General features: G+C 42.1%; 1 protein-coding gene across 1 annotated transcript in view; it reads left to right on the top strand.

The window, feature by feature from the left end:
• The window catches only part of AKT3 (AKT serine/threonine kinase 3), a 187,610-nt gene that overhangs the window by 95,579 nt on the left and 70,724 nt on the right, over positions 1-21,307 (top strand). Inside the window, exon 3 of the mRNA XM_045859969.1 lies at positions 15,210-15,335. Within this exon, the coding sequence (XP_045715925.1) occupies positions 15,210-15,335 (126 nt within the window). The remainder of the gene's footprint in view (positions 1-15,209; positions 15,336-21,307) is intronic.

The raw sequence follows: 21,307 nt of genomic DNA, 5'->3' as shown, positions 1-21,307 counted from the left end.
CAAAGCAGTGTGCATGTAAGTGACTGTTAGCGTGCATTTCAGAAAGGATAAATGCTCACCATATGGTACAATTACTGTGTCCAAGTTTTCAAATTAGCTTCTCTCATCCTCCTTATTACTGTCTTTAAAAAGAGAGAAGAAAACCCAACGTGATTTATCTACTCTGCAGCAGAACTCTTGACGCAAAACAGCAGCCCAGTTCTGTCCAGTTTTTTTTCTCCCTTCGCATAATAGAGGCTGTCGGACTTTTTTATACTAATTACTGTGTGAGCCTCAGATGAACCCCCTCCAATTCACAGGGCTTTGTTCAGGGAGGAGCTGTCAATGTGTCTGCCCGTTTGCAGCTGTGCTGTGGCTTTAGCTTGCTTAACATTATGCTGCTTTTTAGACTTGACAGAAGGGATTTTTTTTTTTTTTTATTAAGGCAAAGCAGCCTTGTAGCGAAATGGTTTAAGCAGCTGCATTGTAGGGAAGCACAAAGAAGTTATTATTGTGTCTGTGGAGGGGGGCAGGACAGAGGGGGAGATACTCGGCTGCTGTTGAAGCGATTGTTGACTTGCCATCTGCCAGATAGGGAGAAGAAAAAAATGACGGCTCCAGCAGGGTGTTCAAGAGGTTGTTTGGAGAGACGCGTAAACATGTGCAGATGTCGGACTGAATAATGGCTCGAACTTGAGACGGTTTATGATGCGCTGATGTTTGTGCACATACAGAATGAATGTATGTGTGGGTTTGGTTAACCAAGGGTACATACTAATTATCATTGTTTTCCTGCACGCCCCCGCTCCCCTTATTTCGTTAATTAGTTTAGGGGCTTAATACTTCCTCTTCCTCCTCTTATTCACATCTAGTTGGAGAAAGCAGCGACTTCTTCAAATGGCAGTGGAAACTTTTCTGGGTTTCCACACGGACCATAGCTTATCTATGCGGATGGCGTTACGTGCGAACTGCTAACTGATAACAGGAGAGTCTGATTGGGAACTAGGTGAACTGGCACGCTCGTAAGGCACACATTACTGTTTCATCCTGGTCAGTGTGCAAACGGGCATCCGAAACGGAATTGGTTTGTTTTATAGCTCACCACTAGGGGTGAGAGAGAGAGCTCCAAGTGTGTTTTACTAAGTGATCCCATTCTGCTTTGAACTTAGGTGCTACTAGTTGGGAAACAAAGCTCTGTGGGAGCCCGGGCTTCTTGCTTGATACCCTTCTCCTCCTGGTTGTCATTGATTCTGTGAACGACAGGCTTGCATTCGTATTATGGAGTGATCAGTTGGTCGTATACTTCCTTCTCCCTTCTTGTCACTGGGTAATAGAGATGTCATATACCTATAATGTTTTAAAAGCTCGGATAGCACATATTTAGGGTGAAGTGAATATGTTTATTTAAATATTCATTGTCTTAAATAATTGAGAAAAACTAAGGACGTTCAGTAAATTTCCTCAAAACTTATATTCTAGAACAATTCAAATTTTTGCAAAATTTCAAAACTGATCATAACACGAATAAAATTACTAGAAAATGAAAAGTCCTGACTTTTTTCTCCCCTCTCCATTGCTTTTCTTTTCCTATTGGAATTTATATCACAAAAGATATCTGTGGGGAATTAAAGAGTCTTTGTTTTGACTTTTGGTAAATTCATGCTTTCCTAAAACATTGGGGGTTTTGTTGCACAATTATTAAGCAAAAATGTTTAGAGTGTGGTTAAAAGGCAAAAAAAGGGGGGGGGAGGGGGACAGAGATTTGTATCCAGAGTAATGTCTTTCAGAAAGGGCTGATGGGAGATTACCTGTTGTTTTCTACTCTTCCTAAAAAGGTAGAGCTCAGATCTAATATTTAGAAAAACTTCCTCTCTGACTGTCACTTCTTCCTCAAGACGCTCGAGTCTGATTTGCTGAAAAGGGGTAGAGAATCGTCAGCCAGCTACACTGAACTTTTCCTTTGTCTCATATCTTTAGTTTTTTCTTTTATTTATAAGGCCACGAATGTGTTCATATTTTGTATGTAGAAGTACATACAGATACGCAGAGTTTCATTCAGAGTCAGTCCTGAAACACCCGCTAAGTCTGGGAACAAGCCACGTGCCCTTTTCCTGTTAGAGGTATTGTTACGCTGGGAGAGGCCGGTCGGACAGCGGTCAGGGTGTTCGCGAGTGGCCGAACAAAAGCACGCTGCTGCCGTGAGAGCGGACTTGCGGGCCGTCCTGGGCTTTGTGCATCCTGTCACAGCAGTTCCCATGTCTTCAGAGCCATTTGCAAAATCTGGTAGTGCGGGCATGTGCACATACTAAGGGACTGGAATAGTAAAGACAGAGTGTCTTTGAAGTTACCCAGATCAGAGTGAATATCACTTAATTTAGATGAGTGACTTTATGAAAGTCCCGTAACCTGTTTAAGTGTCCGTTTCTTCAGCTGTGAAAGAAGGAAACAATAGCTGCTATTCAGGGATCTCAGGAGGGCTAAATGAGATAGTATACTTCGAATGTCTGGAGCGGATGCCATAGTGGCTGTTAGTGGGCTTTCGTTTTTGCTAGGTGTGAAGTGTGAGTCTGAAGGTCTGTAGCTGTTGTCATTGGGGGGTGTGTGGGATGCTCTGTGGCAAAGTGAGCATGTAAAGTTCTAGGGGCCTTGTAAGAGACACAGCTGTTGGCTTAGAGCCCTGTTTGTGTAGTGATGGATGATTGTTTCATAAATATGAAGGGAGATAAATCATCTGAAGAATGTAACTGTTTCGGTGGGTATGGTGTGTTATTCAGTAGTGGTGGTTTTACATCATATCCCATAAAACTACTTTTCTCCTTAGAAACCCCAGCATGAGATTGCACAAAATTGTACTCATTCTTGTAATTTAATATTAATGTCATTATTCCGGAGTGACGTTTTCTCTGTTACGGCCAATCCCTAAGCTGTATTTGGATTATAATTATTTTCAAAGTTACCAGATAAAGATGATAAGGAACAAACACCACGAGAGAAGTGTTAGCTCCTGGTGGCGTCTCCAGGCGTTGTTGAGTTGCCGCCACTCTTTATTTCTCAGGGAAGGAGCTGACCAAGCTCACGTGGGACTTAAGTGCTGGCACAAGCAGAGGTTTTCTCAAGGAGGAAGTGGCTTCCAGTGACCTGAGGGTATCAGGAATTCAGGGTAGAGGGGCTAGTGCCCACACTGGTATAGGTGGTTCTTTAAGATTTTTCTTTGCAAATGGTTTCTGCTGGGCATTCTCTCTCTACTAAATATTAATACTTTTGGATGCAGAGTCAGGGGACCTTGCACCCCGGAGGGGAGCCTGATACAGTTTCCCAGAGTGGGGACGGGACTGGACGTGGTGGCTAAGGACTTCTGCTGGGGTCTTGAAGAACTGGTTATGCAAAAAAAAGTAATAAACCTCAATTTGAATGCTATACAACACAATGCTAGCTTTGTATAAGGATATTTTAATGTTTAATAGCAAATGGTAATGGATGCCAATGTTTATATACACATAGTGAAGTGTTATAGCTTAGTTTTTTGTTTTTTTTTTAAATAATGGTATGTTTACCAAAAACACCTCGTATTACCAAAGAAGTAGAAATATCCCCTGGTCTGTGAAAAGTTGTGTCACAGATTAGGATGAGACTGTGTAACAGTGCGAACATCTTCACATATGAATGAAGCTGTACTTGGTATATTTTCAAGGTACTTCAAAAAATTTTTTAGGAACTTCTAGCTTTAATGGTATATACATGTACTTGAATTGTGCCTCAGAAAAATCCTGCATGAATAGTAATTTTTAAAAATATTGGCCAGTAAGTTGAAAACAGAAGAGTATTTCACTGTCTGACATATTCTTTAAGGCATCTTGCTAAATGTTTTGGCTTAAAATTTTTAATGTGTTGTAGTTTCAAGGAAATCTGATTAAAGATGTTGGTAAACTTGGTAGCACTTTTTAGAACAGAAGATGATTAAGATACAAAGGCAGAAAGGCACAAACCGTGAAGTTCGAGTATTTTCTTGGCGAGGAAGCCACTTATTTGTTTGAGACTGCAACACTGCCTCAGAGTTCATGATTTCATACTTCTGAGTGGAAGCACACAGAACAGCAGCTGTTGCCGCCTGGCATGTTTCTGAAGAGAGATTCAGACTCAAGTACACATATTTGTTAGAGAAGGAATCTTGGGAGATGACCCCCTCGGCATCTGCATGACGTTTAACCGGCTCCGTCAAGATAGCTCTGTGTGTGTGTGTGTGTGTGTGTGTGTGTGTGTGTGTGTGTGTGTTTGTAAAAAAGGAGTTAGAGTTTAATCAACATTTTTTCTTTGACCTTAAAATTCTCTATGATATGATATTACTTAAAAAGAACAAAACTGTTTAATTCTAGGGGCATATATTAAAAACCTCGTTTATTCATACTTCTGCCAAGAATGGAGTAGTTCCTGAGTGGACTATTACACCTAAAGTTATAGAAGCAAGATCTTTTTAAAAAGTAAATGCAAATTCTAAATAAAAGCGTAATTCTACTAAATGAAAACCATGTCTCGGGAGATCTTCCTGTGTAAAAGTAAATGTTTTTATTTACCTGCTGGTAATAATTGGGATCCACCTCGAGTAGGTCCCTCACTGTGAGAACTCTGTGTTTTTCGTCCTGGGTTTATCTGGGTGGGGTAGGGGGGTTGTAGTTTAGACTTGCATAATCACTAATGAACTTACACATGAGACTCTGACAGGAGATTAGCACTTCCTCTATTCTTAGATGTCTTTCGTGCTGCTGGATTATATAGGGTTAGTTATTCAGTGTTTTTGTGCATACTAAGAAAATCTTCGACAAGTGAACGCGGGCCAGAAAACTTTCTCCTACTTTTGGGAACTAGGTACTTTCTGGGGAAAAGGAGTGAAACTCCCTGCATATTCCGTTAGGTTCTGGAAAGGAAATTGATCGTGCTTATGCCTCGTAAGGATTTTTTCCAGTTTCAACATCAGCCTGAAAAGTAAGTGGGTGCGCTGATCCTCCGGCGCCAATTCGTCATGTGTATTATATTTTATTAATAAATGAGTGACTTGTAACAAATGAGTCTGTTGGCTGGGTGAAGAGGAAACCCCGATCACCTACATATAGTCTGGGGCTGAATGTTAATCACTTTGAATTACTTATTCTCTCCCCGAAGGTCTGTAGGTTTTGATGTTCTGCAGTTTTTAGAGAAATTATTCTACAGAGACCATTATAATAGGAACTTAATGAAATATTTACACAGTGCAGAATCACTTACACGATTTCTTTTTATTTCATTGTGTTTTGAGTGTCTTCCATGATATGGAGGCTTCCAGTCATTTTCTTCCATGGATGCCTTAATTTTAAGAGAATCTTCCCTTTCAAACTCAGGAACTGTTGAAAACAAGCTTCATTATCTTGTAGAAGTGTGGACAATGGCAGGAAAGAGACACGCTCATGCCTAATTGGCAGACATACTCCTTTCAGGTTTTTAAAAACATGCATTTGGATTAGGATGGTAGGTAAAGATCGGTTTCTGAGATTTCTCTCTGTGTGTTAGGTAATACTGCCCTCAGAGGGCCAAGGTAAGGAAATTCATTTTGTGCTCTGAGAAGCAGCTTTGCTGCTGCTCATTGGATCTATACGTTTGTTTTGGGAGGGAGAAATGACTTCTTTAAGGAATTGAATAGGGTTTCATTCATGGTTCTATTTTTTTTTTGACCTGTTCTCTGAAAAATGTTAGGTATATCTGTATACTTCAGCTTGACAACAGCATTTAAGCACATTTAGTTCTTTTCTAAGAAAATGGTAACAGATGCCAAATGAGATCAGTTTACAAAAAGGATAAGAAAATTACCTAGGAAAGTTAAGGTGATTTTTCTTGGGTGTATTTTACTTTATATCCCTTTGATAACAGGTAATGCTGGCATTCAAAATCATTTGAGCCATACTTTTGAAAATACAGCAGCATTCACTGAAACAGGCATTATATTCCCTTCAGTTTTATGAACTTAAACATAATCACATGTTTAAAATACAGTATAAATCAAGAGTAATTTACTTCACAGGATATATCATTTTTAAATATAAGTATACCAGAAGTTGCAACGTACCATTATTCCTAAGCATTTATAAAAGCCTAACAGTTATGTGTGGCTTAACATCTCCGAAGTCAGAGTATTTGCGATTAAATGATGATTAACTTGTGCAGTGAAAGCTGAAAAGTCAGAAGGGCCCGATGTCAGAATGCGGAGTGGTACGCTTTTGCTTTTGCTTTTTGTATGTAGCAACTTTCTTCTGAGATCATTTGGAAGGAGCATTGAGATGTTTAATAGTCGTATCCAGTGGGGTGCTGGATTTTTCACTCTAGATTTACTTTTGATACTGAATTAAGAAAGACTGTATTTCTGGGACAGCATTATCAGGTTTTAACAAAAGATTTCAATTGGTTGCATATAAATGATATGTAACCAATTATCAGTAATTATGGAAAGAGGACATTTGTAAAGTGAACTAACAAAACTTGGAGTTTTACCCACCAAAAAAAAAATAGCACATACTTTGATCAATAAATGTAAAACTTATTGTTTGGACAAATGAAATGAGTACATTTTATTTTATTTCACATACTTGATTTATTTTTGTGTAGTTTAATATATTGCATGTATTAGGTACTTACTAAATCTTTTTTGATTGGCCATATTTTAAGACGTTTATTCATTTAACAGATGGTTGAGTAAGGCTGACTGTGAGCCGGATGTTGCTGTATGTGCTTTACAAATATTAATTTGTGTCTTCCCCACTATCACTGCCCCCGTTTTCCGGAAGAGGAAGCTGAGGCACAGAGAGATTGAGAGATTAAGTGTGCCCAAAGGCACATAACTAGTAAGGAACAGTGTTGGCATTTAAACTTTGACCTCAGAGTTGTGTTCCCAACCTCTATAATGTACGATGAGGTCTGTCCGGAAAAAGACCAGCCATTGTTAATATAACAAGAATGGTTTGGGTGACATCGATGTGACCTGGCATCCAAGGGGAGTGGACTGGAATGCACATGCGTGAACAGTGATGACTTCACTGTACTAGTCAGTGGGGGCAGTGGATGCCGTTGAGTGAACATGTGTACTGTGTGGCTGTCACATTCAAAATGACTGAGCGAGTAGAGCAGCACATCTGCACCAAATTTCGCATTAAGCTTGAACATTCCTCTGTGGAAAATGTTTGAGTGATTCAGAAGGCCACGGCTGTGGGCAGCTGGTGGTTGGCAGCTTCGTCACAACAACGTGCCTGCTCCTGTGTCACCTCTTGTGCACAGTTTTTGGTGACACGTCAACTTACCCAGGTGACTCAGCCCCTGCTAAAGCCCAGATTTGACACCCTGCAACTTCTGGCTTTTCCCAAAACTAAACCCATCTTTGAAAGAGGAGAGCTTTCAGAACGTTGACGAGATTCAGGAAAATGTGATAGGGTAGCTGATGGTGATTGGAAGAACTGTGTGAGGTCCTAAGGTGCCTGTGTTGAAGGGGACCGAGGCATCATTGTCCTGTGTGCAGTGTTTCTTGTATCTTCAATAAATATCTCTATTTTTCGTAGTGCGTGGCTGGATACTTTCTGGACCGACCTCGTGTGTGCTACTTCGTTCTGAAAGCCTGAGCAGTGTGGCAGGGTAGGGTTTTGTTGGTGTCATCAGCCTTCTTCTCAGACCTCACCCTCATCTTGCACTTGTTCCCGTGTCCTGCCCCCTCCGTGTGGCAGTCCGCCCAAGGCGAGGGCACCAGCCCCAGCCTCCGCCTGTGCTGGGAGGGTCTGTCGCTGTCATGGGGAAAGCCTGGCTCGGTCCATTCAACGGTCCTCTCTCTGCGCACATTCCTCCTTTTCTCCACGTGCACACTGTGCTGTGTCTCTGCAAGTGTGTCACCTGGGAGACACACAGGAGACGGTGCCACAGACTCACCTTCAGGATAACCGAGGGTCTGTGGTTTGATGCAGTGTCATTTTTGGGTCCCACACGACAGAAAATTCATCTAGGAGACAGTCCACTGGTGAGAGTCTGTTATTTCTTGTTGAGTTTTATTCTGTGGGGCCGAGATTTTAATAGAGGGGTGGGAGGGTCATGTCACCTAAGGGCTTTTCCAAGTGGCACAGGCCTCCTCCTGAGGCGCCAGCCCACCAGCCTCTGCCAGTCCCGTCACAGCCCTAGGGAGACGCCAGCATTGGACGTCTTGTTCAGGGGGCACATCATAGCCCCCGCTGCTCTGCTGTAGGTGCGAGATAACGTGGCAAGGAGGTTTTTGTTACGGACTCGCTGCTTCCATGTTTGGTATTTGTTCAGGCATTGTAACTACAGTGTATATAGAACACGGGATGCTAATGACACTGCTTTATGTATTTAGAGACTGTGGTGTGGTGAGATGGCAAGTATGTATATAAGGAAGTTGTACATTTTCTAATGCAATTATCTTGTAAAACTGGCTCAGTTCTTTGAGAAAGTCTAAAGACCTATTATGGTTACTTGGTTGAAGTAGTGCAGGAATGGCTGTGTGTTGAATGCAGTGTGTAGAGTGGAGACTTTGCTATAATGCAGAAAGCAGATTAAAGGGAAAGCTCTGCTTTCACCATCCACAAAGGCGTAAATGTAAGCAAAATAATAATTTAGCTCACATTTAACCCAGCAGGAAGCTGAGTACAGATTGGGCAATTCTCCACAACATATCTACAGTTATGTAAACTAATCTCATGGTTTATCTTCTTTAAATTGCCAAGATGCAATTTTTCTGTTGGCTAGTTTGTATGAGTGCTTGTTTCTCTCTCTCTCCTCTCCTCTCCACCCCACCATTGCTTTTCTCTCACAGTAAAACTTAATACTATAAGTCTATTAAGATGTTCCATGTTTAAAAATAATAAGTAACATATTTTTGGTTTAAAGTGCAGTGTTCCCTAAAAACAAAGGGAACCAGGATTTGATTGACTAATTTACAGAGTCCCAAGAAACAAACCCCAGAATGCTTAAAGGTGGATGGTAATTGTGCAGCTTTCCGGGTGACAGCAGAAGGTTACAAAGGAGAGGAAGTGCGGCTGCAGCGGCCGCCCTGAGGTCCTCGAGGAGCCAGTGTTCTGGCGTCTCGTGCTCAGGGCGCAGGCCCTTTTCTCATCACGGCTTCAGCTTCAAAGCAGACCACGGGGCCCAGCCTTCCTGAGGAAGTAGATATGAAAACTATTCTTAATATAAAAATGACAAGTTCATGCATTATGCAGTGGAAGCAAAATGTCTTGACTATAATATACTGTTCAAAATAATCATGATGGAGCATATGTGATAACGCATAGGAATGTGGGTACATCTGGAAAGCTTTTAAGGCATCTTGGAAGCACAACTCGAAATCACCAAAATTGTAAACACCTTCCATCTGGCCAGTTGCAGTGGTAACATTGACCAGGACAGAGCAGACAGATCTCCCAGGGACCTTATGCGATAGACGACCTGGAGGAAATCATGAAGAGTTGAGCGTTTTGCGGTATGACCTTTCTAATCAATACTGTGTTGAAAATCAGTAGAGAGAAAGACAAGCGCGGGCAGCATCTTGCAACTTGAAAGGCTGAGGTGTGTTGTGTGTTACGCTAGATGAAAGCAGCATGATAAACTGTGTTGCCGCGTATCGTCTGAGGCTTCAAAGAGGAGTGTGTGCTGTGCCTCATCTTTCATGAAGTATTGAAGGATCAGATGCCGATGTCCCTCCTAGCCCCTTCGCCCACTGCACTGCATCAGATAGCCAGTACCAGGGCTCACCCTTTCTCAAGGCACGTGGATGCTATTTGGAAACGCCAAGGCACGGGAGATTTTGCCGTCCCTCAGTATGGCCCCCCAAGTCACTAAGAGTGACTAAGAAAGAGGGAGAAATGTTCATTTTGAATTGTAATCGCTCAGAGCTTGAACCGCTACACTTCAAGCTCTGTGCGGGCAGGTCCGATGCCTGTGTGGTTCGTGGCTGCATCCTCAGTACTTGTACTTACTTTGACACTATGTTTGAATGAATGGTCCATTAGAAGCCTGTCTGTCCCTACTCTCAGATGTAAATGTTTACAGAGCCTGATTTTTGCATCCACGATTGCCACCGAGCAGTACCTTGACGGAAGAGCAGGGGTGCATCTGGCAGCCATCATCCGGTCTGAGAGTCAGCACATGTCCAGGGCGGGGATGAGGCTGGTCAGAGGGGTGACGTCAGTGGTGCCATCAAGTTGAATGCTTTCAAGTTGCCCAAGGGCAAGAAAAGGACGTAGTTGAAAGGTCTTAATAAAAGGGGAATGATCGCCTAAAAACTTAGGTTGGCAGGACCTGGAACACCTAATCAACATATATTTACTAAGCACCAACAATATGCAAAAGCATTTTCCTGTTTTTTAAAAGCTATAGTTCAGATGGTCCCTGTGCAATCGAGAAATTACGATGCTATCTCCTGGCAGTGTAGGTAATAGAAAAAATTCTTCAGCATTGTTTCCAAGACACATGTAAATGGGGATGATGGCAATTCAGTGAGAAACACATTTTTCCTGCTCCATGAGAGATGTTAATAGGGCTTTTACTTAGGACTAATTGGAACATGGGATCGTGGTCCACTGTGTAAAAATGTAACAGTTTCAAAGATTGCAAATGTTTTATTATTTTTTCATGTATTTCGTGAGTAACTATATTTTGCTTCAGGATATTTAATATATAGCACGCTATTGTTATTTATATATTCAGTATTTATTTGTTTATGGTGCTAATACTTATTTTATGAAAATCCACTAGTGGATAAATACTCTGCTATCTTTCTGTAGGTAGGTAGTTCATCTGTGTAAATTTAGTTGGTATCTGTCAACAAGCAACTACATATTTACTACATTGTGAACCATGAAAGTGAACAGATTTTATACTGAAATTAGCATTAAACCTTTTTTGTCTTAGGTAAAAATTGACCCACGAAAACATGTACTTAAGATTAATGATTTCTTAAAGTCATATACCTTAATTTTTACTAAAAGGTGCCACTTTTTTGGTTTAAAGTTCTTTGGAATTTTTTAAAATACTTGAATTTTCATGGTATTATACCCTGTGTATGCTATTTATTAAAAACAATTCAGAGAGACCTACTTTTGCTCTGATATCCTACTTCTATCTTAAAAAAGAAGTAAAAGTAAGAAATCAGAAGAGTGTTTTGATATTGGGTGGCCTTTTCATTAATTTCTTTAGATAGGATTCAAGTCTTATATATCTGACACTAACTAATGAGACTTTTTAAATTTTTGCTGATGGAGTAAATTTATTGCTGATTGTTGCTTGTTGCCTCATTTATGCAAATACTCCTGAGTAATGTGAACTTGGAGATGGATTATGAATGATACTACTAGAAGTGATAGCGGCTCCCCTTAAACATAACATTATGTAGTACTTGCTGTGTGCCAGGTATTGTTCTAAGTGCTTTTTACGTTATGTCCCTATAAATACCCTACAGGCAGGTGCTATTACAGCCCTCACCTTTCAGATGAGGTAGCTGCGGAGTGGAGCGGTCAAGTTCCTGCAGCTAACAGGTGGGGGAGGAGTCAGGGTGCAAACCCAGGCTGTGCACCTCCAGAATCCTGGCTCTTGGTTAAGCACAGCCGCACTTCACCTGGGGGATTTTAGCCATGCTGGGGAGGAGAAGAGCTGGGCCTCCTTCAAAAGGAGAGGAGTGTTGGCCCCGTATTCACCGCAACAATTTGCTGTAACTTCTTTCACACGCCCTAGCGTTTGTTTTGGATAAAGTTTTTTGTTTGGAAAGTGTAAATACCAGTGACTCTCTCTCTGTAAATAATGAAGGTTCTATTTAGAGTGTTTTTCTTTTTTAAATCAATGTATGAATTAAGTGTGGCTATCATCTATTCATTTTTCCTCTCAGAGATGATAAGGACAAATATAATACATCTTAAAAACTTGGATAGGGATTAAATACAGAGTAAAATATACTTAAAAAGCAATATTCTCAGGGGAGCTAAGTTTATCATTGTTTCGGCTTCATGGTCCATCAAAACAGTGGGGCCTCTTCCCACACACACGCATGCAAGGATGCCTCCACCCTCTTCCTAGGGAGCGCTTACATTTTGAAGCCTGTGTTACAGCCAGTGTGAGTGGCCCCTGGTAATTTAAAAAGCTGTATGGCCTGTGTTCATTACTGAAATGAGAATTTGAGTTTGCAGTATAACCGTCGGTAACCAGCATCTTTTGTTTTCTTTATAATTTATCCCAGGAAAGGAGTGTATTTTTAAAATGACTCTTGTGTTTCGTGCAGTTGAATTCTGAATGATCGTGGTTTTCTGGGTTTTGTGGAAAACAGTGCTGCATGGTATGGGTGTCTTTTCAGCTGGATTGTGTCGGTGTCTGCTGCAGCAGCTCAGCTCCTCCACCTCTGCATGCGCTTAGCGTAGCCCACGGCGCCTGAGTCTGGGCCTCCAGTAGGTGAAGGAGTAGATCTCTCTCTCTTCCCAGCCAGTTCAGAATTCACTGCATATCTCTACCTTCTACCTCTCGTGAGGTCACAGTTAAGACCGGGTTCCAGAAACCACCTCGCCTGAGAGTGGAGTCAGGTGCCCGTCAACGTGATTCCTTTGTGAGGGCACAGGCTGAGTTTATTCTGAGGCTCTTTCCCCCATTTGTATGTCTGGACAAGTGTAGACATTTCCTACTCATTCTAGGTGTAAGGCCTTTTAAACATTCGAATCGGCCCATTTTTAGTCCTTAGACACTGTTGCTATAGCTCCTGCTTTGGCACCTTCTGATGACTTCAGCATCTGAAAAGTCCAAACGTGGTCACTCTGTTTTTCATTTTTCGAGGAGCCTCTGTGCTGTTCTCCCCAGTGGCCGTACCAGTTTGCCTCCCCACCAGCAGTGCATGAGGGCTCCTTACTCCCCACACCCTCCCCAGCACTTACTACTTGTCTTACTGAAGGAGCTATTCTAACAGGTGTGAGGTGGTGTCTCATTGTGGTTTCAACTGCATTTTCCTAATTGCTAATATATCATAGAATTGTATGATATACATATCATTGTATGATATCATAGAATTCATTCATTTAGTAAATTATTGAGCATCTGTCAGGTGGCCAGGTCCAGGCTGGGCACTTGGAGCACATCGCAGCAAGGAGAACTGACAGTATTTACTGCCAATGGTGAAAGTCAAGTTTCCAGACAAAAATGCAAACTTTGGAGAACATATCTGCCAACGTGAGCCTTACCGCACCCAGGGCGTACTTCTCTGATGAGATGTGCCGTGATGATGAATGTGATTATACAGTGAAACGTGTCAATATTTGGAGGGTCGTGGGACCAGCGTTTTCTAAAAGACCAGTGTGTCTCATTACACAGTCATGCACAGTGTAAAAGATTCATTCAGTGCCCCCCAGACCAGCGGCGTTTCACACTGGTGATGGTCTCTAGGTGCACACTGCAGTTAATCTTCCTGAAAACTACCACTCGTCAAACGCTGGTGTAGTATCAAAGAGAGAGAACCATAGCTCTCTGAACACTCTCCCGTTTTCCAGCTACACGTCTGTCCGAGCCAGGTTTTCTCCCTATGTTTCAATGAAAATAGCGCACTGCAGCAGATTGAATGCGGAAGCAGATAGGAAAATCCGGCCATTTTCTTTGAAGCCAAACCTTAAAGAGATTTGCAAAAATGCAAAGCCGCTCTACTCTTCTCACTAATTTTTCTGTTTGAGAAAATGTAATTTTCTTTATAAAAATATTTGTGACATGTAATGAGTTTGTTATTTTTAAAAGAGGGAATAAAGGAATTGTTTCAGTTTCTAACACAGTAAACATTATAGATTTCCTCTGCATAAACAGAACTTTTGGAGGGTTCTCAGTAATATTTATGGGTGTAAAGAGACCTGAGATCACAAGTCTGAGAAGCTCTGATTCAGAGGAAGGCTTCCACGTTGAAAGAAAGACACTGATGTAGTTGGGGGAGATTACAGAGGAGCTTGCATTTTATGCAGAAAGACTTGCACTTCTCAGTAAAGAGTGAGGAGTCGGAATGTTTGAGCTGAAAAGTGACGTGAGTACTCTGGAGGTGACAGCTGCATTGGGACAGCAGCTGGGGGCGAGTGAAGGGACAGGAGTCGCAGTGCATTAGCAGAAGGGCCGAGGGGAGGGTGTTAGGTTTGGTTGAGGTTGGGCTCTGTCGGAGAGACTTCCGGTGGCAGTGCTGGCCGAGCCACTGATCTGCTAAGGTAAGGGAGCAGTCAGGTGTTCTGTCTGAGCTTAGCTACCTGGGGTCAAGAGAAGCTGATTCGCAGGGAACATTGAACTGCTTCCAAATTTTTGTATACTGGGATCAAGGCTTTGAGGTTGCATAGCCAGGTAGAACTATCCAGTGAAGGACTGAGAATCAAGACCAGGTGGCCTTCCAGCTCTTGTGGCATTGTTGAGCACCTCTGTTGCTTAAAATTATGAAGAGTTCTTTTTGACACAAGACAATGGGGATCCGCTTGCTAAAATTTTGTGTTGGTAGCTGGAGGATAGCTTTTATCAAAATCCACTGAATTTGTTGGCCATTATGTGCTTGGCACTGTGCTGTGTGCTCTTGTAGTTACCGTGTTGGTGTGCGTGTGAGCATGCGTGTGGCTTTTAAGCTCCGTTAGCCTCGGTTCTGTCATTTCCTTGACTTACTGACAGCATTGTGCAGCGGGTTATTTTCCTGTGTAGAACAATAAAATGTTGTTTAAACAAGTTATGATCAGGATCGAACAATGAAAATAGACTCTTCCCTTTCTTTTTAAAAAAGTGGCACAATCAGTCAGTGGTGCACGGGAGAGAAATGTCTATTTCATATCGCCTCTTACGATAAGTGCTTTCCATAGAAATTCCTCAATATTGTGTGGATGGTTTACCAGGGCTTTTTAAAACAGCTGAAAACATGCTCTCAACAACCATCTGATAAAATGAAAAACTGAACAAAATGTGTACTCAGACGAATGATTCTCTGAAGAAATAATGGTGCAAATGAATTATCAAAGTGTGAAATCACTAAAAACAAAACATGTTTGGGTTTTTATTGAATTGTAATTGCAGGCTTATGAATTTTCTTTTGTAGGCTAACTTAAAAGAAAATTGCCTAACTTAATTTTGGGAGCCCAGTGTTGGAGGACATACATTGTACCACAATTTATTTTTCACATAAAAGCCGCTGTTCACTTTTTCCCTCCAGCATTAACATGCACGCTTTCCTCATGCAGGAGAATATATAAAAAACTGGAGGCCAAGATACTTCCTCTTGAAGACAGATGGCTCATTCATAGGATATAAAGAGAAACCTCAAGACGTGGACTTACCTTATCCCCTCAACAACTTCTCAGTGGCAAGTAAGTTCATTGTAACCGTTGATTCACCTTGTGTTTATTTATTCGCATGACCTTATGTGGCAGATACCTTAGTATACATGAGAAACTTTTAAAAAGTTTAGGTTTGTATTTAATAGTGGAGAAATGTTCAGCTGTGATAGACTTTCAATTCTGTAGCATAGGGATGATCAGTAATAGGTGGTTTTATGTAATGAATTATTTAATGTTTTTTATAGTTAGCACTTGAATGTGATCATTGTAATCTTGCCCAGATATATGCTTTAGGTGTTCCCATACCAAATGTAAACGAAGCTCTTTGAACCTGGCCGCTGCGGTGAGCCTGGTTTGAAGATGAGCAGGACCTAGTGCATTGCTAGTCAGTTTCCTAACATAACCTTGGGTAGCTCTTCTGACTGAGCATGTAATGAGAAATGAGTGATTTTCATTAGAAATCACTTTCAGGGGAGATTTTATGTTTGTAGTTAAATCTTTCTTCTGTACAAATATCTAACAAAAAGTTTGTAATTTAAACTTACTGAGCAATTATGTGTTTGCTAGAACCAAGCCCAGAGTAAACAGAAAGACGACGATGGTGGTAATGACAGCGGTCATTACTGTTTCACTGCGGCCAGGCACTTCGGACTGCACATGATCCGTCATCAGTGGGAGGGTGTTCTATGCTCAGTTCAAAGCCAAAGCGGAGCATTTGAAAGTTGCGTTAAGTTAAAATAAACCCGCCTAACAGCTAAAGTCCGTACCGTTGAGACAGAAATCTTGAACTGGACACAGTTCTTAATTTTGGTTTTCATTGTAGGTTGTCATCTATTAGCTACATTTGGAAAAGATATGAGGGAAGATTAAAGCAGGAACAAATAATAAAAAATACAGTAAAATAATAACAACAAGAAATCCAAGATAGCGGAAGTCCTTGAATGTTGTAAAGGTCATTTTACCATTATATAGAGTTCCAGGCTTTTTTATGGATACTATCTGTTAATTTTTTTGAAGAATAAGATAAAATATAAACCAAAGGGTTTGTGAAATTGAATGATAAAGATATAACTTCATAAAAAAGTGAGAACACTTACATGTATAGATTAGTTAAGGAAATTATTTTTCCCACCCAAAGGCTCATTGGATAGTTGTAGCTTTCCTTCAGTAGAAAATTATTTTTTAAATCTCATTCTCAATTACAAATATCTTGTATTTTGTGTTGATTTAACACGTTTTCATTTTAAAGATCCTCTGGGTGAGCATTTGCTTTAGAGGGACAGCAACTGGCTTTAAAACATTATCAGCATAAATTATCAGGTACTTCCTGCAGCCACTGTGGTTCCTTGGTTTCTCTCTTTTACTAGTGATTGCTATTGGTTTGTCTGACATCATTTATAAAAGTATGGAACTCCTGTATCTGCTGATCAAAATGCAGCATTTTTTGACCTTATGAAATTTCACACCCCAACAAATTTTAAAGACATGCTGTATGCCACAATCTGCCAACATCTGCTCCCACACTTGCACTGGCAGAGGCTGGAATAAATGCTGCGCTCTCGGGGGGAGAGCCCGTGCGGCGGCTGACAGTCAGCTCGTCCTGGAAATGAGTATTAGCCGACATCTGCACCCTCTGCTCGTGTCGGCGAGGAGCCGCAGGCAGTGGCCGCGAACCCACAAGTGAAGTTGCAGGCCTGCCCCTCCGTCTGCACAAGTGTGTTCACATGGATCTTGCACTGGATACACTGTTTCAAATGAACTCCTCTTAAAGCTTGGTTTATTGTGCTCTTAAATCTTTTAAATGCTAGTTAACTGGGGAAAGAGTGTGGTAAAACGGGCACTGGTTGAAGTTCAAATGCCAGCTTCGCCAGAAGCTGTGAGTGTGGCCTTGGGCACGTCGTTCTCCGAAACTCGGATCTTTACGCCCTTCATCAGAGCAGTGAAGGCGCTTGGGTTGGACGGGCCTGTGAGGCCCTGTGCGTCCCGGCATTCTGGGGTTCTGGGAGCGGGAGCTGAGCAGGCCCTTGAAGTGTGGATAGGAGATGAGTTAAAGTAGAAGAGAAGGATATTCTAGGTGGGGCGGGGGGTGACACAAATGTTTCTGTGAGACATTCTAAGAAAGAACAATTGGAACAGGAGAGGATTACTTCACCAATGGTTTCTCTGCTTCTCAGTCCCTGTTAGTGTACGAGAACAGGGACTAGTTTACAAGGCATTTCTAAGGTCTGTTGGGAAGTTGTGTGCGTGCGTGTGTGTGTGTGTGTGTGTGTGTGTATTCCGTATATTCCATTGATGGCTGCAATATGAGTCTCTTGTTTTTCCTGATTAATTAAAAATGTTACTTAAACTTAATCTATGTGGGTTTGAATGGAATGTTATGAAAATAGGCCTTGTAGCCATATGAAAAAATAAAGTGAGAACTGGTAGGGACTTAGAATTGATCTTTTCAATCTTCATTCAATTTCAGGTTCCTTTCTTCTGAAACCACTTTTATTTAGTAAGTTCTTCAGTGGCCACTTCATTTCTAAGACTAGTAGATACTGTTCAGTTGTTCTTTCCATTGATTTACATCAGGGCTGCACTTAATACCGGTGACCACCAGCTCCTTCCTGGGGCGATCTCCCTCATCCCTGCCTCCTCCTTCTGGAATGCCTCTTTCTCCTGGTTTTCTGCCTTTGCCCATTGCATGAATTTTGGGGTCTAACCATGTTCCGGCAGAGGACTCGTCTCCCGTGGTACCCTCGCCCTGGGTGGGCACGTTCACCTTTCAGGTTCTAGTTACTGCCTGTCTGCAGCTCACTCCCACACTTACATGTCCGCAGGGCAAGCCTTTCTCCTGAGCTGTGGGCTACTCTGTTCCCTGATTTCTGGGCCTCTCTATCTAGATATTTTTGGGACTCAAGTGTACGAAGTTGAACTGAAGATAATTTTATCAATTTCCCCCCTGTGCTCAGTATCTCTTTTCTGTCTTGAGCAGAAACCTGAATCCATTCCATGCCTTTCCCCCTCACATCTTCACCCCACTTCCAATTTACTTCTGGTCCAGATTTTGCTTCTTATTTCTCAAACTTACGTCCCTTCCTGTGATTACCCTAAAACAATGCCTCATCATCCCTGCTATAGATTCTTAACTAGATGCTTCAACTACTTGCAATACTACCTTCACGTGGCCGCCAAAGTGATCTTTCTAAAGTCAAATCCTAAGGGTGCCAATCCCCTGGGCACGCCCCGCCCCGGGTGCTCGTTGTCTGGTGCATAGAATCCAGCTCCCTTGATCCGTCACACAAGGACCTCCTCAGCCTGGCCTCCGCTCTCAACTCCGGCTTTGCCTCCCTTCTGCGTGGCTGTACGTGGGCCGCACTGAACTGCCTGCCACGGTCGATGCTGCACACTCTGCTGCCTTTTTGCCCCGAGCCTGCGTTCACGCTGTCCTCTCCGATAGCAGTGTCCGCTTCTCTGTTTGCCTGGATCTTTTTTTCTTTTCGTTCCTTAGGGCTTTATTCAGATTTAAATTCCCAGCCTACTCCCTCGCTAGAGGTCTCCTCTCTGCCCTTCCCAGAGCTTGTTACCTTTTGTTGTTATCACAGCTCTTCTTGGTTATCTGTTCAAGAGCCTGTCTCACCTGCTCACTGGGGAGTTACTTGAAGGGAAAGAGCCCGGTGTTTCTTATCTTCTGTCTCCTCGTGCCCACATGCCAGGGCTTAGCAACTGTTTTTAAGTGCATATCTGAAAACATCTGGTCTGTATTTTTCACTTTTTAGATGAGAAAAATGAAGCCTTTAGAAAGTCAATGATCTTTTTTAAGGTTATTTTACTAGATAGCAGTAGTAAAGTATCAGATCTCTCTACTGTTATTTAAAAATGTGATTCCTTTCCCCAACCACATTCTGTGATATTTTTTACCTAGATGAAGAGCCTTGAGATTTGATTTTTGGGTGGGAGTGCCTGCACTCAAACAGTTAGATGTTCTCCGTCATACGGAATTTTCCAAGCCCTGTAAGATGTGGATTGTAACATTTGACCTTCATCCTCTGGGTAGATCAAATGAGAACTATATGGAAAGGTGCCCTCTAAAAGTAGTGCTGTAGAAATGTAAATAGAAATATTTTTTAAACACAGGGTACATTTTTAATCAGAACTGTAGTTGGATAAATTGCTAATTATAGATTGAGATTATCTTTGCACAGGAAATAGTGCATTTTGACTGAAAAATAATGTAGGACTCACACCAGCATTGTCGCAAAGCTGTGTTCAAAGTTACTTTGAGCGCAGTAGTCTGTCTACCCAGTAGTCACGGTTTTTAACATTCTGACAGTTATCAGTCCGACTCAAAAGTAGAAACAGTTCCTTCGTGGAGAACTGGAACATTTGTCCGTATGTCTTGGGACTCAGTGTCGCTGGCAGCGGACACCGGGGAGAAGCGCCTGGCTGTGTCCACAGAAGGACCGCCGAGAATCCTACTTCGCTCGGGGTTCAAATACTGCTCGCCCTGACGGCATCGCTTTCCTCCCCGAAACCTCTCAGCAACTCCTTTTTTAAGAAATAGGTCGGTCTGCATTTCTTAGGCCAAGTTTAAAAGTGAAATAGAATGTTTACTCATTAACCTGTTTTTCTTCTTCTGTTTGAAAGAAAGAAGGAAATTATGGGCCTTAAACCTACCGAAAACTTTTTTACCTCTGAATAAATATTAGACTCAGAGATTATAAACGTGAAGACAAATATGTTGATTCCTACTAGTGCTTCTACCGTGGGCTGTTTACGGGGAGAGAAGAGCATAACACACGGTGCGATCCGGAATGGCAACCCCATAATCTAGAATAACCCGATACTATGTAAATATATAAGGATTATGAGAGGATAGAATTACTCAGTTTCAAGGGTTTATTGATCATTAGAATCATACTAGATAGTACAAGGAGTATTCAATACAATTTTTTATGGAGGAATTCGTCATTGAATTGGACATCTGGAAGAGACCCACTTAGAACACGGAGCAGTGGGAGGGAAAATCAGATTATTGCCACCGTGAACGGTACAGAGAATGAAGGCCGCAGAGGCTGAGAGAGCAGGTAAAGGTAAGCTGGGTGCTTAGCCAAGAGCGTGTCCGTGAGCCGAGGTTAGTACGGGCCTGGAAGGCCCGCTGCTGTGGGTGTCTAGAAGGAGGGCACTCACTCTCTGGGAGGTTAAGGACATGGGCAAATGTACGAAGTCTGGAATTGAGGAGTAGCTGGTCTTGTGAACAGCACAGGCAGCTTCTTAGATGAACGGAGAATTTGTTGTGGAAAAGTAAGTTCAGATGAGATCAGTTTTAATCAGACTGTGAAAGGTCTTGAATACCAGTTGGATGTTTTTAACGGCATCTTGTGGGAAGCCAGTGGAGGCTTTGAGCATTAGGTGTCCGGGTGAGCATTTGATCAAATAAATAACAGTAACCCGCCTGGTTTATTGTGCGGTGGAGGAGGTCCACCCATGGACAAACAGTTCTCTCCCCCTCCTGAGTCGGCCAGTCAGTCAGCAAAGTGCCGGCTTGCCGCTTCCACGCTGGCGGGGCTCTTCGCCAGCCCCCCGGGCTACCCCGATGGCCTCCCAGTGGTCTCTTGCCTTCGGACACTCTCTCCGGGATGTTTGGGAGCCGGGCATGGATTCACTTCGATTCGTCTTCCGAAAAAAGTTCATTGGCAAATACCATCTCCTTGCTCAGAAAAATCTCAGATTTTCTCCATTTTTTATGAGGAAGATGAATTATTATTTTTGATGTATTGTACATCAATAATTAAATACTTGCCACAATCACAACTACTTTTATACTCTGTATATTGTCAGTGTTCCTTTTTTTCCTTCTGTTACTCCTTAATGTCCCATACATTTCCTTTTTGATATACGCTGCTGTGTTCTATGAAGCCCAGTTGTACACAAAACTCGTAACCCTGTTTTTATTTCAGTGCTTTTTAGAACATTTTATATTCTTAATCATTGAAAGATCTGGTGCTTCCTCCTTCCCC

This window comes from Phyllostomus hastatus, unplaced genomic scaffold (genome assembly GCF_019186645.2).
Source record: "Phyllostomus hastatus isolate PE091 unplaced genomic scaffold, TTU_PhHast_1.1 phas_contig_148, whole genome shotgun sequence".
Lineage (NCBI taxonomy): Eukaryota > Metazoa > Chordata > Mammalia > Chiroptera > Phyllostomidae > Phyllostomus > Phyllostomus hastatus.
This window is presented reverse-complemented; position numbering and strand designations above follow the sequence as displayed.